This window comes from Sciurus carolinensis, chromosome 2 (assembly GCF_902686445.1).
Source record: "Sciurus carolinensis chromosome 2, mSciCar1.2, whole genome shotgun sequence".
Classification (NCBI taxonomy): Eukaryota; Metazoa; Chordata; class Mammalia; order Rodentia; family Sciuridae; genus Sciurus; species Sciurus carolinensis.
In genome coordinates, this window is record NC_062214.1 from 23,073,665 (window position 1) to 23,094,879 (window position 21,215).

At 44.6% G+C, this 21,215-nt stretch overlaps 1 protein-coding gene across 1 annotated transcript; it reads right to left on the bottom strand.

Moving 5' to 3' along the window:
* Window positions 1-1,418: 1,418 nt before the first annotated feature.
* Window positions 1,419-19,635, bottom strand: Dynlrb1 (dynein light chain roadblock-type 1). The gene is made up of 4 exons (XM_047542576.1): window positions 19,552-19,635; window positions 14,243-14,318; window positions 7,673-7,840; window positions 1,419-1,800 (listed from the first exon to the last, which is right to left on the bottom strand). Exons 1-4 carry the CDS (start codon window positions 19,552-19,554, stop codon window positions 1,757-1,759), a joined length of 291 nt encoding a protein of 96 aa, XP_047398532.1. The 5' UTR covers window positions 19,555-19,635; the 3' UTR covers window positions 1,419-1,756.
* Window positions 19,636-21,215: the final 1,580 nt, after the last annotated feature.

The window sequence follows — 21,215 nt, forward strand, 5'->3', positions numbered from 1 at the left end:
CGAGCTACATCCCCAGCCTTTTTGTTTTTCTGAGACAGGATCTCACTAATTGATTAGGAGCTAAGTTGCCGAGGTGGACCTCAAACTTGCAATCCTCCTGCCTCAGACTCCTGAGTGGCTGGGATCACAGGTGTGCGCCACTGTGCCTAGCTGCCATTTTGATCTCTAGTCCTTTGTGTCCCGTTCCTTTCTCTCTGGATTTCCTGTCCATCATGTTCTGAGATTGCATGATAATGGGGTTGGCATGGGTCTTTTTAAAAGCAATTACTCTAGACTCTTAGGACTTTTATTCTGGAAATTCTCATTTTTAGCTCTAGGAATTTTTCTTACAGTCTTTGATTTATAATTTTATTTTCTTTCTGGACTGTTAATCAGAGGTTGAATGTCCTTTAATTTTCTCAACTTTCCCACTTTCTCTTGTGTCTAAAGTTTCTTCAGCTTTTTCTTGAGACTCTTCTGTTGAATTTATTCCCCTCACGTTTTTACTTGTTCACGAGTTCTTCCCTGAGTGAGTTGTAGCCCCTGTTCTCCTAACCGAAGCCTACGTGGCTCTGGCAGTAGTTTGCCACCCTCATGACATGTCACAAAAATCTGAGAGTTTTAGAAAACTAATGGTCAGAGCTTATTTTCAGGGACTGGTACATAGTAGGCATTCACTAAATACCTGTTGAATGAACAACCAAATAAAGCATAGTCTAGTAAAGGAAGATTATTATAAAATAAGAACATGGTATAGCCATCTGTTCTTTGTTCATGTTTTCCCTAAACATATATGAATAACTGAAGAATATCAAGAAGTATTTAACTATAAAGGTGCACACCTGCAATTCCAGCAACCTGGGAGGCTGAGGCAAGATGATCACAAGTTCAAGGGCAGTTTAGACAACTTAGTGAAACCATCTCAAAATAAAAAAATAGAAAGGGCTGGGTAAAGCATCCTGGGGTTCAATCCCAAGTACTGCCAAGGGGAGGGGTGCTATTTGGTCACAACCTGTGTTCCCGGCTGTGAGGCCCTGGCAAGCTGGTCTCCAGCCCCCAGCTCCTCAAATCTCTGAGGTGGTTTCAACACTGTCCGCAGAGGGTACTGTGAGGTGATGTGTAGTCTGGGTGCTCGATAGGTATTGTTCCTCCTTTCCCCAGAACAGTATAACAGGAAAAAACTTTCAAAACATGGGCAGGAGTGGGAAATAATAAAAGGGGTGTCTAGGACAAGGGGCCCAGAAATCAGAGCACCAATTACACACCAAGCTATGCTTAGGAAGTGTGGCCGCAGGTGCCTTGAGGAACAGACCCAGGGGACCATGAACACAACTGATGGCCAGGGCCAGGAGAGGCCACAGGTTTGGTCTTCAGACCATGTGGTGACACAGGAAGAAAGGCCTTTCCAACCTAGTGTTTAAAGACACAACAGCAGGGTAAGCATTTTGGTTATTTTTAGTTAAAGAAAAACAGCCTTTTCCAAGAGCAACAAAGTGAACTAAAGGTCAGAAGGAAGCTGGGTGTGGGTTTCTCACAAGCTCTTGTTCCAAAACCTGGAAGTGAGAAAAGAGAGCCCTCTTGGGAACTATGGGGTGACTGGAACAGCAGAAGGGTTCTTCTGGTGGGGCTGGGCACAGCTGCGAGGCCAATCTTGGTCACTGCATTGGTTTGCATGGGCTCTAGGGTGATTTCCACTGGCCAGTCGGTTGACATGATTAACACTATTATTCTCTGGGGCATTACATTAAGGAATGACATAGGGAGCCATGAGAGTGGCTTATTCAGTTGGATTCTGAATCACAATCAGGAAGTAGTCTTTATCTGCAAAAGAGAAAAATCAAAAAACAAATCACTAAATGTAAAATGGCAGAAAAACAACAGAAAGCAAGTAACTCCTTAAATCACCTCAAAGAGGGAGGAGGGGAGGAACGCTTTAATAAAAAGCATCAATGCACAGGTTACTTCCTATCGCCAGGAAAACAAGGTACACTTCCCAGCTGCCTGTGGGGGTTCTTGCTGGTGTGGCTGCCAGGAAGGGAAATCTCCTCTGCAGTCACCGGGTCTTTTTTCAGTAGCAATTACTGTGTTTTAAATGACTGAATTAGAAAAATACCATGGTAGACACTTGAGTTTATCTTGCTAATAAGTCTGTTGATCTGGTCTTTCTCATTGCCAATGTCACCACCTTCTATAAAATGTATGATCTTTACTTCATTCCACTTCATGGTAGAAATTTTTTTAAAAAAATATTTTTTTAAGATGTTGATAGGCCTTTATTTTATTCATTTATGTATATGCGGTGCTGAGAATCGAACCCAGTGCCTCACACATGCTAGGCAAGCGCTCTACCATGGAGCCACAACTTCAGCCCCCTTGGTAGATAATTTGAAGGGCTATAGAAAGTTATTTGCTTCTTTGAGGCATTTTCCAGCAGTACAGAGCTCATGAATTAGATATTCAAAGTGTTACCAGTTGAGGCAATTTGCTTCTTAACTGATTTTGTCATAGCTATGCCTGTAGATTAGTTAACTATTTTTTCCTTTTTTGGAGATGGATCTCACTGTCTTGTCCAGACTGGTTTGGAATTCTTGATCCTCCTGCCTCAGCCTCTACCAATAAAATGAAAAAACTGGGGATGTAGCTCAGTGGTAGAGCACTTGCTTGTAGCTAGGACTACAGGCATGCACCATGGCGCCTTGTACATTTTAGGCAAGAGTTCTGTCACTGAGCTACACCTCCAGGCCCAAGCTCACTTACTGACTTCAGGTTCAGGTACCCCATGCAATACATGGCACCTTAATTGTCAGCATGAAGCTTTGCTGATCTCAGTGAAGATACTACTTATGCTCTGGTGAGGACGAAAAAGCTCCAACAACTTTTGGACCTTTGGGCTCATGCCACTGGTGTCTCTGAACCTGATGGGTTCTGCAGGTATATAGAAGCTTCCAGTTTTTCTTGCAACCCCAGTCATTCAGATCTCAGTTCTGTGTATCTGCCTATATACTCCTTGTGATAGTGCTTAGCTTTTTCATGGATGAATCTTCTGCTGAAGAATTTTTCGGCAAGCCTCCTTCTCAGGCCCTTGATCTTCAGCTTTGCAAAATCCTTTTCTTTTCTCTTCAGGGTTTCTGCACATCAAGAACCTTCTTTTCCTTCTCTGTGGCACCTTCTGTTGTTCTTCTTTTCTAATCCTCCCCTTCAGGTGGGTAGGACTCTTATCCCTGTTTACTGGGTAGGGACACTCAGGTTCAGAGGGTTTCTCCTGAAATTAAAAGGCACCCTGATCACTTGGAGGGCAGCTGGGTGACCCCCAGGGTTACTGATTCAGTGGGTCTGGGTGGACCCCAATATTTGCATTTCTATCAAGTTCCCAGGTGATGCTGATGCTGCAGGTTCTGGGAGAAACACGAATTTAAAATTAACCAACATAGTTAACATAAAAAATGGAATCTAATCTCACCCTCACTGGTCTTGGGTTAATGTTAGTTTCTATCACAAGCTAGCTGCTCGCTTTCCAGAGCCTGCCAGACAAGAAAATTTCAAGGCATTAGGTCAAAGGGAGACAAAAGCTGCCTGAATTCCACTTCCAGGGATCCAGCTCAGTAAGGACTGCCCATCAAGAAATCACAGAAGCAGTCAAGTGCGGTGGCATTCACCTGTAATCCTAGGGAGGCTGAGACAGAAGCATTAAAAATTTGTGGACAGTTTGGGCAATTTAGGAAGAAATTGCACCTGTCTCAAAATAAACAATAAAAAGGGCTGGGGATGTAGCTTACCAGTGAAGCACCCATTGGTTCAATCTCCAGTACCAAAAAAAAAAAAAAAAAAAGAGAGAGAGAGAGAGAAATCATAGTAAGTCCTAGAGCTCAGAGGGGAGCCTGACCCCGAGTGTGTAGAGAGGAAACTGAACAAGCAGGGAGTTTCAACTCTTCCCATTTCATAATCAAACTACAAACATTCCTAAGGCTTACAGGTGCCAGGACCTGGGTGAACTGTTGTTTCTCAAGGTGCCTCGAAGAATCCGTGGCTGACTGTGGTGGCATGAGCTTGTAATCCCAGCTACTTGAGGCTGAGGCAGGAGGATCACAAGTTTTTTTTTGTGTGGTTTTTTTTTTTTTTTTTTGCGGTACTGGGGATCGAACCCAGGGCCTCCTACTTGCAAGGCAAGCACTTTACCAACTGAGCTATCTCCCTATCTCCCCAGCCCGAGGATCACAAGTTTAAAGCCAGTCTGGGCAAGTTAGTGAGACCCTGTCTCAACATAAAATGAAAAAACTGGGGATGTAGCTCAGTGGTAGAGCACTTGCTTGGCACATGTGAGGCCCATCCCCAGCACTACTAGATAGATAAGTAAATAAATATTCTAGTGTTTTCCCATTTTACTAAGGAGAACACGAGGCTCAGAGTTAAATGACTTGCCCAAGTCAAAGCAAACTATAAGCTGGGCTGGATTAGGGAAGAGAGGGAAGAGGGAAGCACGGTTTGGCCTTATGCTCCGAACCCCTCTGGTCTGCTGCCCCCTGCTGAACATGAGAAGAACGGCAGGATCTCAGTCACTTGAGGCTGCTCAGATTCAAGTATAAAATTTGTTTCTTCCCATGATGATGGGATGTTGCAACTGGGAAGAAACAGAAACCAAGTGACTACCAATTTTGTGGCTAAGTAATCTGCGTACATAAAAGAATGTTATTAAAAACAGAAATAATGAAAACAGCGATAAAAAAAGCCACTTATAAGAACAGATACAACCAGCAATACCTATGTCTTTTACATCAAGTTACTAGTTCTAAAATACCATGGCAAGTGCTTTGTGGGAGGTAGGGTCTTAAAGGTTGTTTACGCCGAGTCAATGTGGATTTATATCAGTAAGGTTAAAAGCTGAAAACCAAGTCTGTCTTAAAATGCTTTTCAGTGTGAACTGTTCTGGGCCAGGATGGGGTGAAATTGGTACTTATATGGAGTTGATCTCTGAAACCACCTGCTGCTATTACTGGCCTGGGAAGCAGATTCTTGGCTTGACCAAGGAGTCAATCGGAGGGGTAGGGAGGAACTGTTCCTGGCAGGGCTGCTCCAGGCTGCTCAGTGTGGGGTGCTAACTATAGTCCTTAACAGCAATTCAGTCTAATGCCTCCAGGGCTCTGGTCAGTGCCTACGGGAGTTCTGGCACCAAAACCTAGTATTTTTTTCTTGGCCACATCAAAGTGGGCATGTCAAAGTGTATCAAAACACTGATTTTCATCCTAACTACCATGCCCCACAAATATTCCTGACCCATTCCCATTGTTGATTCTAACCTGTCCCGTAGTGGTGGGGTGTCAATAATGGAGGTTTAGAAAGCCATTCCTTTATTTATTTTAACAAATACTTGTTAAATGTTTACTATGCTTACTATAAATATTTACTAAATGTTTCCAAGTTCCTGCCCTCATGGAACTTACTGTCTAGTGGAGAAGATAGACTTAAAAATGCACACAAGCAGCTGGTTGGCCAAGTGACAAGGAAGGACAGAGTGTTCCCACAGCAAGATGGCATGTGGAAGGGCCCCAGGGAGAGGCCTGGAGGCTCTGAGAGGCAGCAGGGTGGCTGAGGCACAGGGGTGTGGTGATGGGAAGAAACACTGAGTTTAAGGCGACCGCAGCATGCCATGCACTCTCCAGCATAACACCCAGCATGTGTGTGTGCCTGGCCGGGGGAAAGGGGGCGGGCAGTCAGCGAGGATGAGCAAGAGAGCATTCGCATGCCCTGCAGGACTCCTGCCCTGGTGAGGGTCTGGCCACTTCAAGTCTGTGGAGCCTCTGAACCTGAGAACCCCTAACTTGGGAGCTGCCCATCCTAGACTCAAGGACATTCCTGGGCTCTGAATGCCCACAGGTCCTCAAGACCAAGTTGGAGAAGCCTCTGCAGCTGAGCTGAGGAACATGGTTGGGGGCTCTCACACGATTCTGCCCTTTTAGAGGAGACATTCTTGGAAGTTTCAGGCTGAGAGACACTGTCCATGGAGAGTCTGTCTACGTGGCAACCATGTCATTTGCCCTTGCCTCACACTCCAAGCTCCCAGGTGTGCCAATGGGGAGCCCAGATCTGCTGACACACAGAGTAAGTCAAGGGATGACTCCTGCCCACCTTGAGGGTTGTGAAGATGCACCCTCCATAGTCACACAGCAAGAAGTTTTGGGGGATTTCAGTTCAAATTTGATTCCAAGGCTTTTTGCCCCAATCTGAGCCTACACATTTATCCAGACAGGGTGTCTCTGAGGATCACAGCAGCACAGTACCCTACTTGACATTTTATAGATGTGTTTATAGAGTTGTTCTGTGACTTGCACATATGAGTTCACTGGGAAAAGAGATTCTGTGCCTCCCCCAATCTTTTTTCCTTAAGAGAATCAGGCATCAGTTGGTGTGAGATGCATTAAATGTACAGGTCTATTTTTTTAAAAATTCCTCTTAAGTTACCCTTATGTTCTCTGTGACTGACTTACTCTGTCTCCACCCTCTAGAAAGTGCCCCAGGGAGGCTGGGGGTCCTGTGACTAGCTTTATGGCTCTTTTCCCTATCCATCCAGGCAGCTGGACTGGGTCAGAACAGACCTCGGAATAGAACCAATGTTACTCTGCTGCTGAATCCCCATCAAATTCCCTCAGAGTTCTGCTGCTGGCCTTCTGCAGTGTTGCCAAGTCCAGGGGCACTCATGTCCCCAGTCTACCCACTGCCCTCCTTCATCCAGGCTCTACTCAACAAGCATTACCACCTCCTACCCTAAACACCTCTGCTCATAGGATCAAGTCCTCTCAAGTCCTCAGTCCCGGTGTCTGAGGCTCCTTTTAAGTTGGACCAGTCTCACCTTCCACATCTACACAGGTCTTGATACTCTAGGCACATTGTACTGCAACCTAAGTGTATCCTAAGGTGTGAACTTAACTAACACATTCAACTATGGCTCAGGCAAAACAGAGAGTGAGAGAGAAGTAACAATGCAAAAATAGTCCTGGGGAAGCCATCTACCACTCCAGCCCATGAGCAGTGGCCCTGCACTTTCCTCCTGTGTTCTCCAGTCCTGTGGGCTCTTCCCAAGATAAGCATCTCATCACCCTGAGAATGATCCCGAAACCTAATGACAAGCTTGGTTGTACCACACAGTCCCCAAATACATGCCAAGCTCTTCACGGAAAACTAACACAGCAATCTGCTCTAGTGCTGGAGAAAAAGCTGGCTGTACGGGGCCTAGAGAGATGACATACATCTTGGCTTAGAATCAATGAATTGTTTTCCCTCCAATTCTTTTTCTGCTCCTCTACCTTTCTTATTTTCTCCCGGTCTTCAAAGTTCGGCTCCAACATCCCCACTTTTGGGGATCCCTTGCCAACTTCCCTGAGCAGAACTGATTATGCACTCCCCATTTTCCAAATGCTTCTTGAATTTCTCCTTGTCAAGGTAAGGGTGATCTGTATTTTGCTCATGTGACTTTCTTCCCCAAGAGATGATTCCCCTCTAAGGCCTTTAGCCACCATGAGAAAGGATTTGTTGGGGGACGCCAGCTAGAGTCTGGTTAGTCAATGAGGCAGTTTGATTCCTTCAATTCCTCAAGCCCTCCTCGAACCTGAGCAGATCCCAATGCACGAGGTCTTCCTGATAGCCATGGAGGACCTGCTGTGATGTCTGCTCCCAGGTGGCAAGGTGAAAGATCCCTTACCTGGTGCAACCATAATTTCATTTTTCTTGGAGCGAATTCGAAGGAAGGTGAGGTCATTCTGGGGGTCAATTTCTCGCACAGTGCTCCGTGCCTTCAAGATGAAGTTGTGCATGAGGTTGGCATACTGTGTGGTGGTGGGATTATCCATGGTACTCTTGATGGGAATTCCTGAAGGAAGAGCAAATGGAAACTGAGTAGGATGTTAGAGCATCTTTCTGCTGAGCTTTCAACCCAAACCCCTCAAATCTATAGAGTACTGGACTGGCAGTTAATAGTGCCACTATTTGCAGAGGGCTTACTATGTGACAGATGCAGTGCTGAGTATGTAAGTATGTCAGTCCCAGACCCAGAAGCCTCTGTGGGTGGTGTTACATCTTCATTTGCCATTGAGGTCACAGGTTCCCTGAGTGGTGGGATGACCTGCCTACAGGCACAGAACGGATGAGCAGTGGGACCAGGACTCAACTGCAGCCTCTGGCTCCACCGTCAGGCCTCTTTCCCAGGGCCACATTGCCTAACTGTTTTTCAGCAATAAAAAGAGAGATGTTCTTTCATAATACTTTGAACCTGACCAGGAGGAAAGCGCTAACAAATCTGTAAACACTGAAAAGGAGAAAAAGAAAAAAGGTCATTTTGTGCCAGGACATAACCATCACCATCCCCACCCAAGGGAGGCTTAGGGTCCAGTTAAAAACACCCAGTCTATACATATGATGGTGCCCCTAAATTAGAGCATGTGTCTGTCTGTGCGTACCCTATTGCTATCACTTTCAAAGAGTCCACTAAGGGGTTGTAGGTGTAGCTTAGTGGTAGAACATGGGTGCTTAGGATGTACAAGGCCCTGGGTTCAGTCCCCAGCACCACTCCCACCAAAACAACAACAACAAAAAACCCAAACAGCCTACTATGTATGTGAACAACCCACAGATTCACCAGTCCTCTGCTGCTGGGTACTAATAATTAAGTAGGCAAGAGACATCATTATGTATCAAATAATTTTTTCTTTTTTTGTGGAACTGGGGGTTGAATCCAGGGGTGCTCTACCACTAAGCTACACTGAGTCCCTGTTATTTTGGGACAATGTTTCACTAAGTTGCCAGGGTTGGCCTCCAACTTGTGATCCTTCTGCCTCAGCCTCCTGAGTAGTTGGGGTTACAGGCATGTGCTGCCAAGCCCAGTTTCTTTTGTTTTGAAGATTAAATGTACTTCACTCACTGGAGGATGTCTACTGTCAAGGAGGTGAGGAACATGGTTCAACCTCAGGCCATGCTGAGTCATCAGGAGTCTGTGAACTGACCATGACCTGTCAGCAAAAGGTTCCATCCATGAGATCCAAGAGCTCACCAGCTAACATTAACATTTGAAGGATGCAACCCAAGTGACTCCCCACATACAAGTGGCCAGACTTTGGGTCTAGGACCTCGATAATCTAGCCCACAAGTGACCAATCACAGATTAGCCAAAGGCAGTTGCTCTCAGGCCTACCCCCAATGGGTAGCAAGAAACTGACCCAATCGTGTCTTCTTAGGGCACCAGGAACATGAGCATAGCAGGAAGAGGACATGATAGCAAAAGAAGCAGCTGAGTCAGAGAGGCTGTTTTGAGCCAAGTGAAATCATGTGAATGGGTTGTAGTGGTCACTTGCCTTTAAGGGACAAGAGGACTGAAACATCAGGGCTTGCTGTTGGATGGCAACAATGTGCACACCAGGGTCCAGTGAAGCCTGGCTCTACGGCTGTTCCTTCCTGAGGATGGAAGTGTGAGCAGTGTCTGCTGTAATCTATCCAAAATGGGGAGGTGATGGAGTAGGAATGCTGAAATCTGATGACCTGAGCTTATTCCGACCTCTGCTACTTATAGCTATGTGGTTTAACCTCCCTAGCCTCCATTGCCTCGTGTGTAAAATCATGCCTCTATTTCAAAGTGCTACTGTGAGGACTGAACACTGTTTGATTCATTTAAAAAAGTTTAGTAACAGGACACACTTAAAGAACATTTGTTTGTTATCAACATCACCCACCCCATAAATCCCATTCCCTAAGGGGCTGTGACTGTTCCCTAAACCTGCAAAAGCACTGCTAACACGGGGCCTATCCGTTGAGAGTCAGGACCAGATGGGGCCCTGGCCTAACTGTTCCTGCTGCCTGGCCAGCCATTTAGCTCATTTGGGGTCTCAATGCTGTCTTACCAGTGCTGAGACTTGACTTTCAAAGGTCTGCATGATCAGACCTCTTGACGTTTGCCTTTCCTGGAGTAGTGCTGGTATTGGACCTAGGGTCTTGTAAGTGGTAAGCAAGTGCCCCACCACTGAGCTATATCCCCACCCCCCAGACCTTCTCTTTTATATACCACAAGGCCAGCTTCTCACAGGTCCTCTGCCTGGAGCTTTCCTTCCAGTGCCTCTGTTCTTTGGTCCCAGCCCTACCTTTAGAGCGGTCTTCCTTTAGAGCGGATCATCACATTTGACAACACACTGGTAGGGAAGTGATCACATTCATCTTCCACCAGACTCTAAGCTCTCTAAAGGCAGAACCCACTCAGATTTCCTCACCAGAGTTCTTGGAAATTAAGCACTTCTTGCTATTAATCAATGAGTGGTCATAGGGATCCACTTTCATGTCAGAGGCCATTCAAGAAGGAGAGGAGGGTGTAGCACAGTGGTACAGCATGGGTGCTTGGGATGTACAAGGCCCTGGGTTTGATCCCCAGCATACTCTGCCCCCCACCCCCTAAAATCAAAGAGCCTACTATATATGTGAACATTTGAGGCAGGGGAAAGGGCAAGAGCTAAAGCAATGAGATGAAATAAGTCTCTGAGAGGAAGGCAGACTATGGAAAAGTGGATCCCTATGAGTACAGCTCAGATGAATACTAGCATGAGTTTCATGAGTTTGATAACATTTCTTTCTTTCTTTTTGGTACTGGGATTGAACCCAGGGTACTCAACCATGAGCCACATACCCAGTCCTTTTTATTTTTTTATTTTGAGATAGGTCTTTGCTAAGTTGCTGAGGGCCTTGCTATATTGCTGAGGCTGGCCTTGAACTTCCAATCCTCCTGCCTCAGCCTCCTGAGCTGCTGGATCATAGGTGTGTACCTGGCTTTGATCACATGCTATAAGGGAGCAATGTATAAAGGATACAAGAAAGTAACCATGTATTCACTCCCCCTAAAAACAAAAAACATGGAGGCAAGGGTGCAGGGACCAAACTGGGAAGAATTTCAGATTAATTCCATATTCACAGGATTTCAGAGCTTGAGTGACCCCAAAGATGGCTTAATCATCCAGCCTTTGCCTTCACAAATGAAGACTGTGTAGTCCACAGAAGTAGCTGGTTCCTGGGGGCACAATTTCTGAGCTGTGGCTCAGATCTGTCCTAGTAATGCAACCAGGTCAACCTTACCAGTACACCCAGAATCTTTAAACAGCAATAAAAAACCTTTTAAAAAATTAGCAGATATTTTTATCAGCACCATCTCTGTGCTAACACTGTTCTAGCTGCTAGAGACACAGGAGAGCAGACCCTCTGCTGAGCACTGCACAGCCTGCATAATCCTGCCTGGGGCACATCATTTAACCTCTGAGTCTTAATTTCCTTATTGGGAAAATGGCTTGTTGAGAAGATTATCATCAAGGGCTTAGTTTCCTAAGAGAGGAACATTTGAGGGGGTCTTTACAGATGGATGACATTTGCATCAGTCTCTACTGAATCATTTCTCTAATGAGAGGCCATTTGAGGCAGGGGAAAGAACAAGAGCTAAAGCAATAAGATGAAGTAGGTCTCTGAGAGGAAGGCAGACTAGGGTCTGGAGAGATACCTCCCACCCTGCCCTCCACCAAGAAACCAAGGAACTAAGGCTGGATAGGGAAGACTGATTCCCAAGAGGTGTGTACCCTTAGCCATCTCATGTTGAAAAGACATTCACATTTGCATGAGTGTATCTGCAGGTCAGCCATTCCTCTACCTGGGCACTCAGGGGCAAGGGGACAGGTTGGATAGAGGCCAAAAGCATGGACTATAGAGTTGGAACTCCAGAACTACCACTTCTTCCCTCTGTAACTTTGGATACTGCTTAACCTCTTCCTAAGGCTCAGTTTTATCATTATGAAGTGGAGATATTAATAACTCTATCCTTATATTGCTATTAGAAGGATTAAATGAATTAATCTCTCAGGGGTAGAGTGTTTGCCTAGTGTATGTGAGGCTCTGGGTTCAGTCTTCAGTACCAGGGGGGAAAAAAAAAAGACTATATCAAATATTCATAATGGTGCCTGGAAAAGGGTATTATTATTTCCAATCATGCTAGTTACTGTAGACATTACTATGATTATTAATATAATCATTATGGCATCTATATGCTTACAAAAGGTTTTTTCTTTTGGGATTATTTTGTTGGAACACATTCCTTGGAATGGAATTACCAAATCAAAGGGCTGATGGCATCACTGACTATGGTTTGATCATTTAACACTCACTCACTGACCTGAATCCAGAGCCTATGCTGGATGGACACCAGGTGTCCAGAGGTGACTCAGACAAGGTCCTTGCCATCATGGACCTTCATTGCCCAAGCTGCTGGTATCAGCAGCAAGGTCTTGATGTATTTGTCCCCTCCCAGTCCCAACACTGTAGTTTTTTGGTTATTTTTGTACTTGCTAGCAAAATGGCTTTTAAATTGGTAAAACCCTTTTCCCTAATTGAAACTAATGCAGAAACAAGATAATGATTTGAGAGCAGCTGCTCTGATTGACATGCAGGACAAGAACACAGAGGAAGCACATGAACCTTAGACTAAAGAACCCACTACCGAAAACAACATTCTATGTGGTGTCTTGAAGGGAAGCCATCAGATGGATACAGATCTGCTGTGAGTCTGTAGCCTGTGGCACTCATTCCACTATTTATTTATTTACTTATTTATTTATTTATTTATTTTTCTACCAGGGACTGAACCCAGGGGTGCTTAACCACTGAGTCACATCCCCAGTCCTTTTTCTTTGTTATTTTGCGACAGGGTCTTGCTAAATTGCCAAGGCTGGCTTTGAACTTGCAATCCTCATGCCTCAGCTTCCCCAGTTACTGGGATTACAGGCGAGTGCCACCACGCCCCACTCATTCTGTTTTTTATTAGAATCTGTCCTTTAGGCAGAATTTTCCAAACTCATCCGATCAAAGAATCTCCTGCAGTAAATGGCAAACACAGATTCCCAGGTCTCACCTTAGTCCTAATAAATCACACTTTGTGTGGAAAGGCCTGGAAAGCTGTAGGTTTTAAAATAAGAGTTCCAGGTGATTCTAATGAATAGATAAATTTGGGAAACACTGTGGTCTAGGGAAACAAAGCATGTGATTTCCCCCAACCCAACAGGGGGACCTGACCAGGCAAAGGATTTATGTAAACTAATGCCTCAGAGCTCAGAATTGATGGTAACAATACCATATTAAATGAACTATTGTTCATTCTCATTTAATCTTTACAACCTTATAATGTAGATATAATAAATATCTACATTTACATGCTTAAGTGACTTGCTGAAGGTCATGCAATTAGTTAGGAGCAGAAACAGGATACAAACTCAGAATAGCTGGATTCCAGAGCCCTTGTTCTTGATGCTGCCCAGACATCAAGGCCAGGGTCCATAAGACCAGCAACCACTCTCTGGTTCTTCACAGTGCAGCAGAGTGGGAGAAAGCACATAGGTGTACTCGGACAGGCTTAGATTTAATTTTGTCTCTGTAATGGCAGTTTGTTTAAATTTCTAGACTCAGTTTTCTCCATTGCTAATGGAGACCACAAGTTGTTTTAGGAAAACAGCATGGTTGTAAAGCACCAGCCCATGACTTGGCATAAAGCAGGTATGTGATAAAGGTTAGTTCCCTTCTTCACCATGTCTAGCATAGTTTGAGCAAATTAGTATCTGCATCATTCTAGTAGTTCAAATAACACCCCCAGAAGAGAGGGGGAAAAAGCTATGGGCACAAAGAAGTCAATCAGAGAATCACCTAGCAAAAAGGTAGAATCAACATAAATGGATGCATAATACATATTTAATGGGTACATAAAAGAGTAGAAACAACATAAGTGCGTTAATAAACATTGTACTGGCACTTAAAATTTTTTGTTGAAAGGAGCTGGAGGTGTAGCTCAGTGGCAGAGCACGTACCCAGCAGGCCTGAGACCCTGGGTTATATCCCCAGTACTGGAAAAAAAATTTTTTTTTTCTTATGTGAACTATGAAGCAATTTTTAGAAAATTTTGTGTGTAAACATATGCAAAATAGTACTAACTATGATTATGACCATCAGAAATGTGGCTGATGGTCACAGGGTTGAAAAAGAATGGAATTTTGAAATGGGTGATCTGTCAGGGCAGTGGAACTGGTTGAACTTTTTCTTTAAAATTAGAATTCCAGTAATAGTGTTAGAACATGGGAAGTGTTAAAAAGAAAAAGAAAAAAAAAAAAGAACACTTGGAATTAAATGAGAGGCTTAGTAAAAGAAATGTTATGCTGTGTTTGGGCTGTTTTCCGGGAGGTTGCTAGGGGCAGGTTATGGCTGGAGAGTATACCTTCTGTATTCACCACGATGATTCCCTGTACTCCTTTCTGGCTCTGAAGTCGCTTCAGTGTCTCCTCCACCTCTGCCTGCCACAAAACAAGACCAAGGTTAGGAGAGGCCAGGTAGGCTGAGTTAATTCCCCCTATGCCAGGAAGACGCATCACACATTTATCTTCCAAAAAGAAACAAGAAACACCCAGACACTTGGCCCTATCTCAAAGCTCCCCAGGCCTGTGTGGAGTGGTCCTCAGGACACCACCCGCACCTAGAGTGTCAGTTCACACAGCATGAAGTGGGACTGCTTTGCCCACCAGGCAATATTTTGCCCCCAATCCCCAGCTATTTGGGAGAATATAAAAACCATTCCCAGGAATACAGACACATTAATGATCCACATATCAGGTATAGCTGAAAACAGTGGTTTCTAACAAGAGGGAGACACTAAGTCATTTCTGGCTCAAACAAGACAACTGAAAACATTTCAAAGGAAATAAAATTACCCTATGAGGACAGACTCAGTGACTTAATAAGCTGGCATCTGAGACAGTGTGACACATGGCATATAGCCACAGGAAATGTCTCAGGAAGGAGCTCATTAATCCTGATTTTCCAGAAACAAGTCAGGGTAGGATATTTTGACATGGGATCTGTAAATAGAAGGGACAATGAGATGTTTGGGTTCTTGCTCTGACATGCAAGGCTGTCTACATTGTTACTCCCAACTATTTTATCTCTCTCTCTACCCTTAAGCTACCTGCCCACATGTTCTTGTCCAATTTTTTTAACCTACAAGGCTTTTTCTCTGTTAAAATTCAAAAAAGTCTAGACAACCCAAGACATCACTCCTGCTTTGAAGCCTCTACTGATCCCCCAACTCGGTGAAGTCTTACCTGCCTCTGAACCCATACCATCAAAATACTTGGTGGTGCCTCTCTGGGACAAGTATCGGGCACTGGGTCTAATTACATAAAGTCCCCACGAGGAGCTCAATAAACAGTTGCTTAACTAAACTAGGACTAACTCTTCCTGTGGCAGAAACTGGCCTTAAGGTGTGCTTGTTCTCAGGAGGCCCCTTCCAGATCAGCCCAGAATCTAGTCAGAAAGTTCTCAAAGGCTGAGAGTTGTTGGAAACAGAGGCTCCATTCACCAGAACAGAATGGTTCTCCACTCCCAGGGGATAATGGGGGGAGGGTCCTAAACACTGGAAGGAGACAGCACAATGAATGATTGTTCTTCTGGAAGACACATGGCTGACAGTCCAGTCACCACCACCCACTCCCCAGTGATGCAAGAATACCCTCAAATGCTGGAGGGAAGGGTAAACAAGTTCCTCCTACAAAATGGTAAGTAGCCTTATGCCTCTAAAATCTGGAGTTTGGGTAAAAGGATGGAGTTGGCTCTGGTACAATAGAGGGGGTGATGCATATCTGAGATCCTGTCATTCATGGGGTTCACTGAGCTCCTACTATGTGCCAGGTCCTAGTTTGGAGGGGAGGGATAAGTACAGTAGGTCAATACTGTACAGTTCAGCATGACCTGGTTGCCTTCTAGGAAATTCAAACTAAGGAAATAATCCAAAAGAATGAAAGAACACAGCAAGAGGTCTACTGCAGTGACACTTGAAACAGCAAAAAGGAGAACTTAAAAGGGCCAATAATTAGGCAAAAGGCCAAGTAAATTATGGAATATCACACATAGGAATATACCACACATATTAATAATGGTGAATAGATTATGTGATACTATCACAGATCTGTGACAATACTGACATGAAAACACCAAGAGTATAAAATAAAGTGCTTGGTGACTGCACCCCTGTGAAAACAAGATGGCTAGAGAAGATTATGAAAAAAAATAAAGCTACTTTCAGAACAGGAAACTACAGATCAGGTTTTATTCTCTTTTTTCCCCTCCAAAATAGCCCTTTCTACTCTATGGTTTCTATGAAAAGACATTTTTAGCACATCCCCCCTACCAGTGTATCCAAGGAAGACTCTGACATGGGGGCCATAGAGCTCTGACACACTCACTATTTTAAGAATGACAAGGGAAGCCTGGGGATACAGTTCTGTTGCAGACTGCTTGCCTCACATGAGTAAGACCCTGGGTACAAGAGTCAACACTGCCCCCCTCAAAAAAAGAATAGCTTACATGATAATTTAGGACAGTTCAATCAATCAATAATTAACACAGGAAAGAAAGGGGAATGAAAGCTAAAACTGAAGATGTTAAAATCTAGGTCTAAACTGTATCTCAAAGCCGGTTAATGGAGCTGAAAAGAAAAAGATTAAATTTCCTAAGACCACTATTCATGAACTATATGCATACCTTCTATGTGTCAGACATTGTTTTAGATCTGGGACTACTGTAATGAACAAAATACAACAAAAACCCTATCCCTTGAAGTTGACCTGGGCAGGTAGTAAGATGCATGTGGGGAGTTAGATATTAAATAACCAAAAAGAAGTAAAACATAAATGCCAGGTGTGTAGGGGGAGGGTTAGAATGATTTATTGATGGCTCCTTTTTGCCTCTTTTTCTCTCTCTTTGTACCAGGGATTGAACGAGAGACACTCTACATCCGCAGTCCTTTTATATTTCTTATTTGAGACAAGTACTAAGTTGCTCAAACTTGCCTCAGTTTTGAGTTGTTGGAATTAAAGGCATGTACCTCTGCAATTTTACGTAAGATGGTCAGAGAAATCTTCACTAAGAGATCTGAAGGAAATAAAGGAGCTAACCATCTGGATTTCTAGGGAGAAGGTTCCAGACAGTGCAAAGAGCAAGTACAAAAGCAACAGGGTGAAAAGTATCTGGCATGTTTAAGAACAGCAAAGGAATTAGTGGGGCCGAAATGCAGTGAACATGAGGAATGGCCATGTCGTTATCTGGGTTTTTCTTGGGATGGTATGTGGAGCCACTAGCAAGTTATGAGGTAAGGAGAAACAAGATGTGATGCTTCTGAAGGCCAGCTTTGGTTGCTGTGTGGAGAATGGACTGCAGGGGGCACACAAAGCCTGCCAGAAGTCTGGGCTTCCAGCCTTAGGGTTTGGTATATGCCACTCCCTCTATCTGAGGGAAAGGAGCTTTCTTCTCTTGGTCTCACTCCTTCACATAACCAACTCCCAACCTTTCAAACTCAGTTCATGGATCACCTAGGGAAGGCCGTTAATGCCAGCACCTCTCTGGACACCCGTAGCATCTGGCCTTCACGGTACTTAATACAGTAGAGTATAATTGTCATTTTATATCCATCTTCTACTGCAGACCCAAAGGCCCTTGGAGCAGGTACCCCAGTACCTTTTTGTTTTTTTAACAGACTGCATTTTGATTCATTGTATACAAATGGGGTACATCATTTTGTTTCTATGGTTGTGCATGATGTAGATTCATATCATTTGTGTAATCATACATGTGCATAGGGTAATGACGTCTGTCTCATCCCACCATTTTTCATACCCCCTCCCTCTCATTTCCCTCTACATAACCTAAAGTTCCTCCATTCTTCTCTCACCTCCCAAATCCCCCCCACCCATTATATATCATCATCCACTTATCATGGACCCCAGTACCTTTTATAGCCCCAATACCAGACACAGGACAGGCTCAGTGAATATTTAAGAACAAATAAAAAGCATTTCTGCAACTGTTTCAAAATCAACCCTATTAAAGTAAAGGAGGGAGGATGCTGCCTTATAGGGCTTAGTGTAATAAAAAGTTTGAGTGATCCTAATTTTTTCCCCACGGTGCTGGGTATTTAACTCCGGGTCTTGTGCAAGATAGATGGGCACTCTACCACTGAGCTAAATCCCCAGTCCTTTTTATTTTAACTTTGAAACAGGGCATTGCTAAGTTGCCCAGGGTATCCTCCAATTTGTGATCCTCCTGCCTCACAAGTAACAGGGGTTACAGGCATGTGCTATGGAGTCCAGCTAAGTGATTCTAAGTTTAATGAGAACCAGTTACTGAGATCTGGGTGTTCAAAAAACAAACACACCTGGAACAGAAGGACACACAGGCACACATTTATGTACTCAGCACCCACTATGGTCATATACTGCTTTCAGACATATGCTTCCATCTGAACATCTCATTCACCTTCCATGATTATTATGATCTTCATTTTACAGATAAGGAAATTGAGGTTCAGAGAAGGGTTTTGCCCAACAACATATAGCAAGTCAAAAGAAGAGCTAAAGGCAAGTGTGGTGGGTAAGTGCCTATAGTCCCATCATAGGGGAGGCTGAGGTGGGAGGACTGTTTGAGTCTGGGAGTTCCAGACCATCTGGGCAACCAGGAAAGACCCTGTCTCAAAATAAATAAATGATACAAAAGATGAAATTACATATATTTGAAGATTATTACATGTTTTTAATGAGGTGGGGTCATTCTTTGTGGTGTAATAATGAGAAATGAAGAACTCATACAATTGTATATTCAGTAGGACCTAAACTATATAAAGCAAAAACTGAAGCGAAAAAGCCTAGAAGTAATACCCTTAGTGATCACCCCGAGGTGATCGCCTTTTTGTTTTTTTTTTTTCAATTTTTCTTATAAGCTTTACAGATCTAAAAAAAGGTGATTGAAAAAGTAACATATTTACATGGTTTAACGTTTAAAAGGCCTTTTCAAATTCTGTACAAGCGATGGGATTAAGACCACATAACCCCGAAAAGGTGTAAAGAGCCCACGGTAGCAACCAAGAAGGCAGAGGGCTTTGGGACCCCAAGGGCGCACTCCGCCGGTTCCTGACTCACGCACCCAGTCTGAGCGGCTGGAAAGAGCCACACCGAGAGGCGGCAGCCAAGCTTCTTAGGGCTCAAGTGCACGCCATTTCCTGGGTCAAAGCTTGGCTTTCCGAAGCTTTAGACTTCACACGTGTAAGATGAGAGTGATGGTCGTACACCTCCTCACAGCTCTGTGCGACTAGCTGTGAGGAGGAAAAACAGCACACGCGAAGGACTTGGCAGTGCCTGCCAACTACGGAGCTTCGGGAAACGGTACTCCTAAGGCCGGGGTCCGCGATAAGGCTCAGGTGCCAGGCGGCAGAACCCCGAGCCCCAGCCTCCCACAGCGTCCTCTTCACAGAGGCCCCAGCTGTTTCCGGTCGAGGGTCTGCGGCATCCGGTGGCCCCGCGTCGGCCGGGCCCCAAAGGCCCGCGCCATTCGGGTTCCGCCCTCCAGTCAGCTCGGGTCCGATTCCGACCCCGCCCAGCCCCGAGGACTCCTGTCCAGGTGTTCTGAGACCCCGGTGGAGGAGGGACCGCACGGCCAGGGTGGGATGCTGCTGCTAACCACAAACACCGGGTGAACACTCACCATCTCGGACGGATCCTTATCTCCGCGTCGCCAACACTCAGCCCAATTCCGTGTCTTTCTACGCCTGCGCACAGGTCCCTGTGGTAACGGACAGCTTGGGCAGCCTATTAGGAAGCAGCGGGGGAATTGGGGCGGGCTGACGAGCTGATCTTAGTTTGCCCACCCAGGTCCCTGGGATGTTTGATGCTCCAGTGTCTCAAAGTGTGAAGCACGGATGAGGATGTAGCCGAGTGGCGTTTGCCTACGAAAGCTCAAAGCAAAGGAGCACGTAAGCTATAGAGAATTCCCGACTCCATCTGTACCACAAAGATGCCGGTTCTAGGTATCGGAAGAGGCTGGGTGGAGGGGTGGTGGGAGCGTATGCGCCCAGATGGAGGCAGAGACAGGCGCGGAGCCAAAATGAGCTGAAGACACGGGAAACTGATGTTGAAGTCAGGTTCTCTGGAGTCTGCAGAGCCATCCCCTTGGGAATATTCCATGCAAGCTCTGAGATGAGCTGGCCTGAGAGTCCATGACTTAGGAATCCACACTCATCCCACTCATGTGTTACTTTGGAGAGCCACTTTAAGTGTCTGTGCGATATCATTTTCTCACCATTAAAAGGGGACCTTTCTTCTCAGTCCCTTTTTCTGCTCTTTAAACCTTTTACTCCGACAGACCACAAAAACTTCTGGGCCTTCTATCAGAAAATAACTTACGTTAAAACACGCTGCAGTTTAGTGAACCTGGTGCCACCTTACTGTGCCCATTATCTCCAGAAGCCTCAGCATGGTGAATATAGGCAGCTCCACTTTACAAATTGTTTCTTCCTGGCATTGGAACTTGCTGAATTCAAAGTCGATAATCTGCCTCCAGATTTTCATTCCGCAGTGGGAAAGGATTCAGTGCACCTTCCAGGGGCTGCATAATAACTTTCCAGAGAGGAAACCTAGCAGACACCACCTTAACCAGATTAAGGTTAGTTATTACTGGTAATGGAACATATTAATGTTGTGGGCACCTGATATGCAAAGGGCACATCATCTCAGTAGTAATTTTCACATTAGTCCACATCCTTAAACGTGAGAAAATTAAACACAGCTTGAGGGATATTTTGCAAGGCTTCTGAGCAATACTCTTCAAAAATCTCAAGGTCACGAAAGACAAGGAATGAACGAGGGACTGCCATATACTGGAGGAGACTAAGGAGAAAAAAAATTGATGGAAAAATTGGTGAAATATGAATGAGAGCTGTAGGGCTGTAGTGTTATTTACTAAGGTTTATTAGTTGGACAACTGTACCAGAGTTATGTGGAATGTTAAAACTGGAGAAAGCTGGGTGAAAGGTGTGCAGGAGAGCTCTGTGCTCTTTGCAACAACTCCATATATCTAAAATATTTATTTCAAAATAAAGGTTTTTTTTTTGTTTTTTTTTAAAGATTGGATACAAGGAATGATTACCAAATACTGGAAACATTAGGGACACACTTAGCAAGGAGAAGTGTGGCAGTGACTAGATCCCAAAACATCCTGGAGGATAGTTATAGGAGGGATCATCACTGCCATCTTACATGTGGAGATCTAGAAAGTGAAAGGATTGAAAAAGATCACAAACCCATGGGCTCAGTGGTACAGCACTTGTGTGGCATGTGTGAGGCACTGGGTTCAATTCTCAGCATCACATA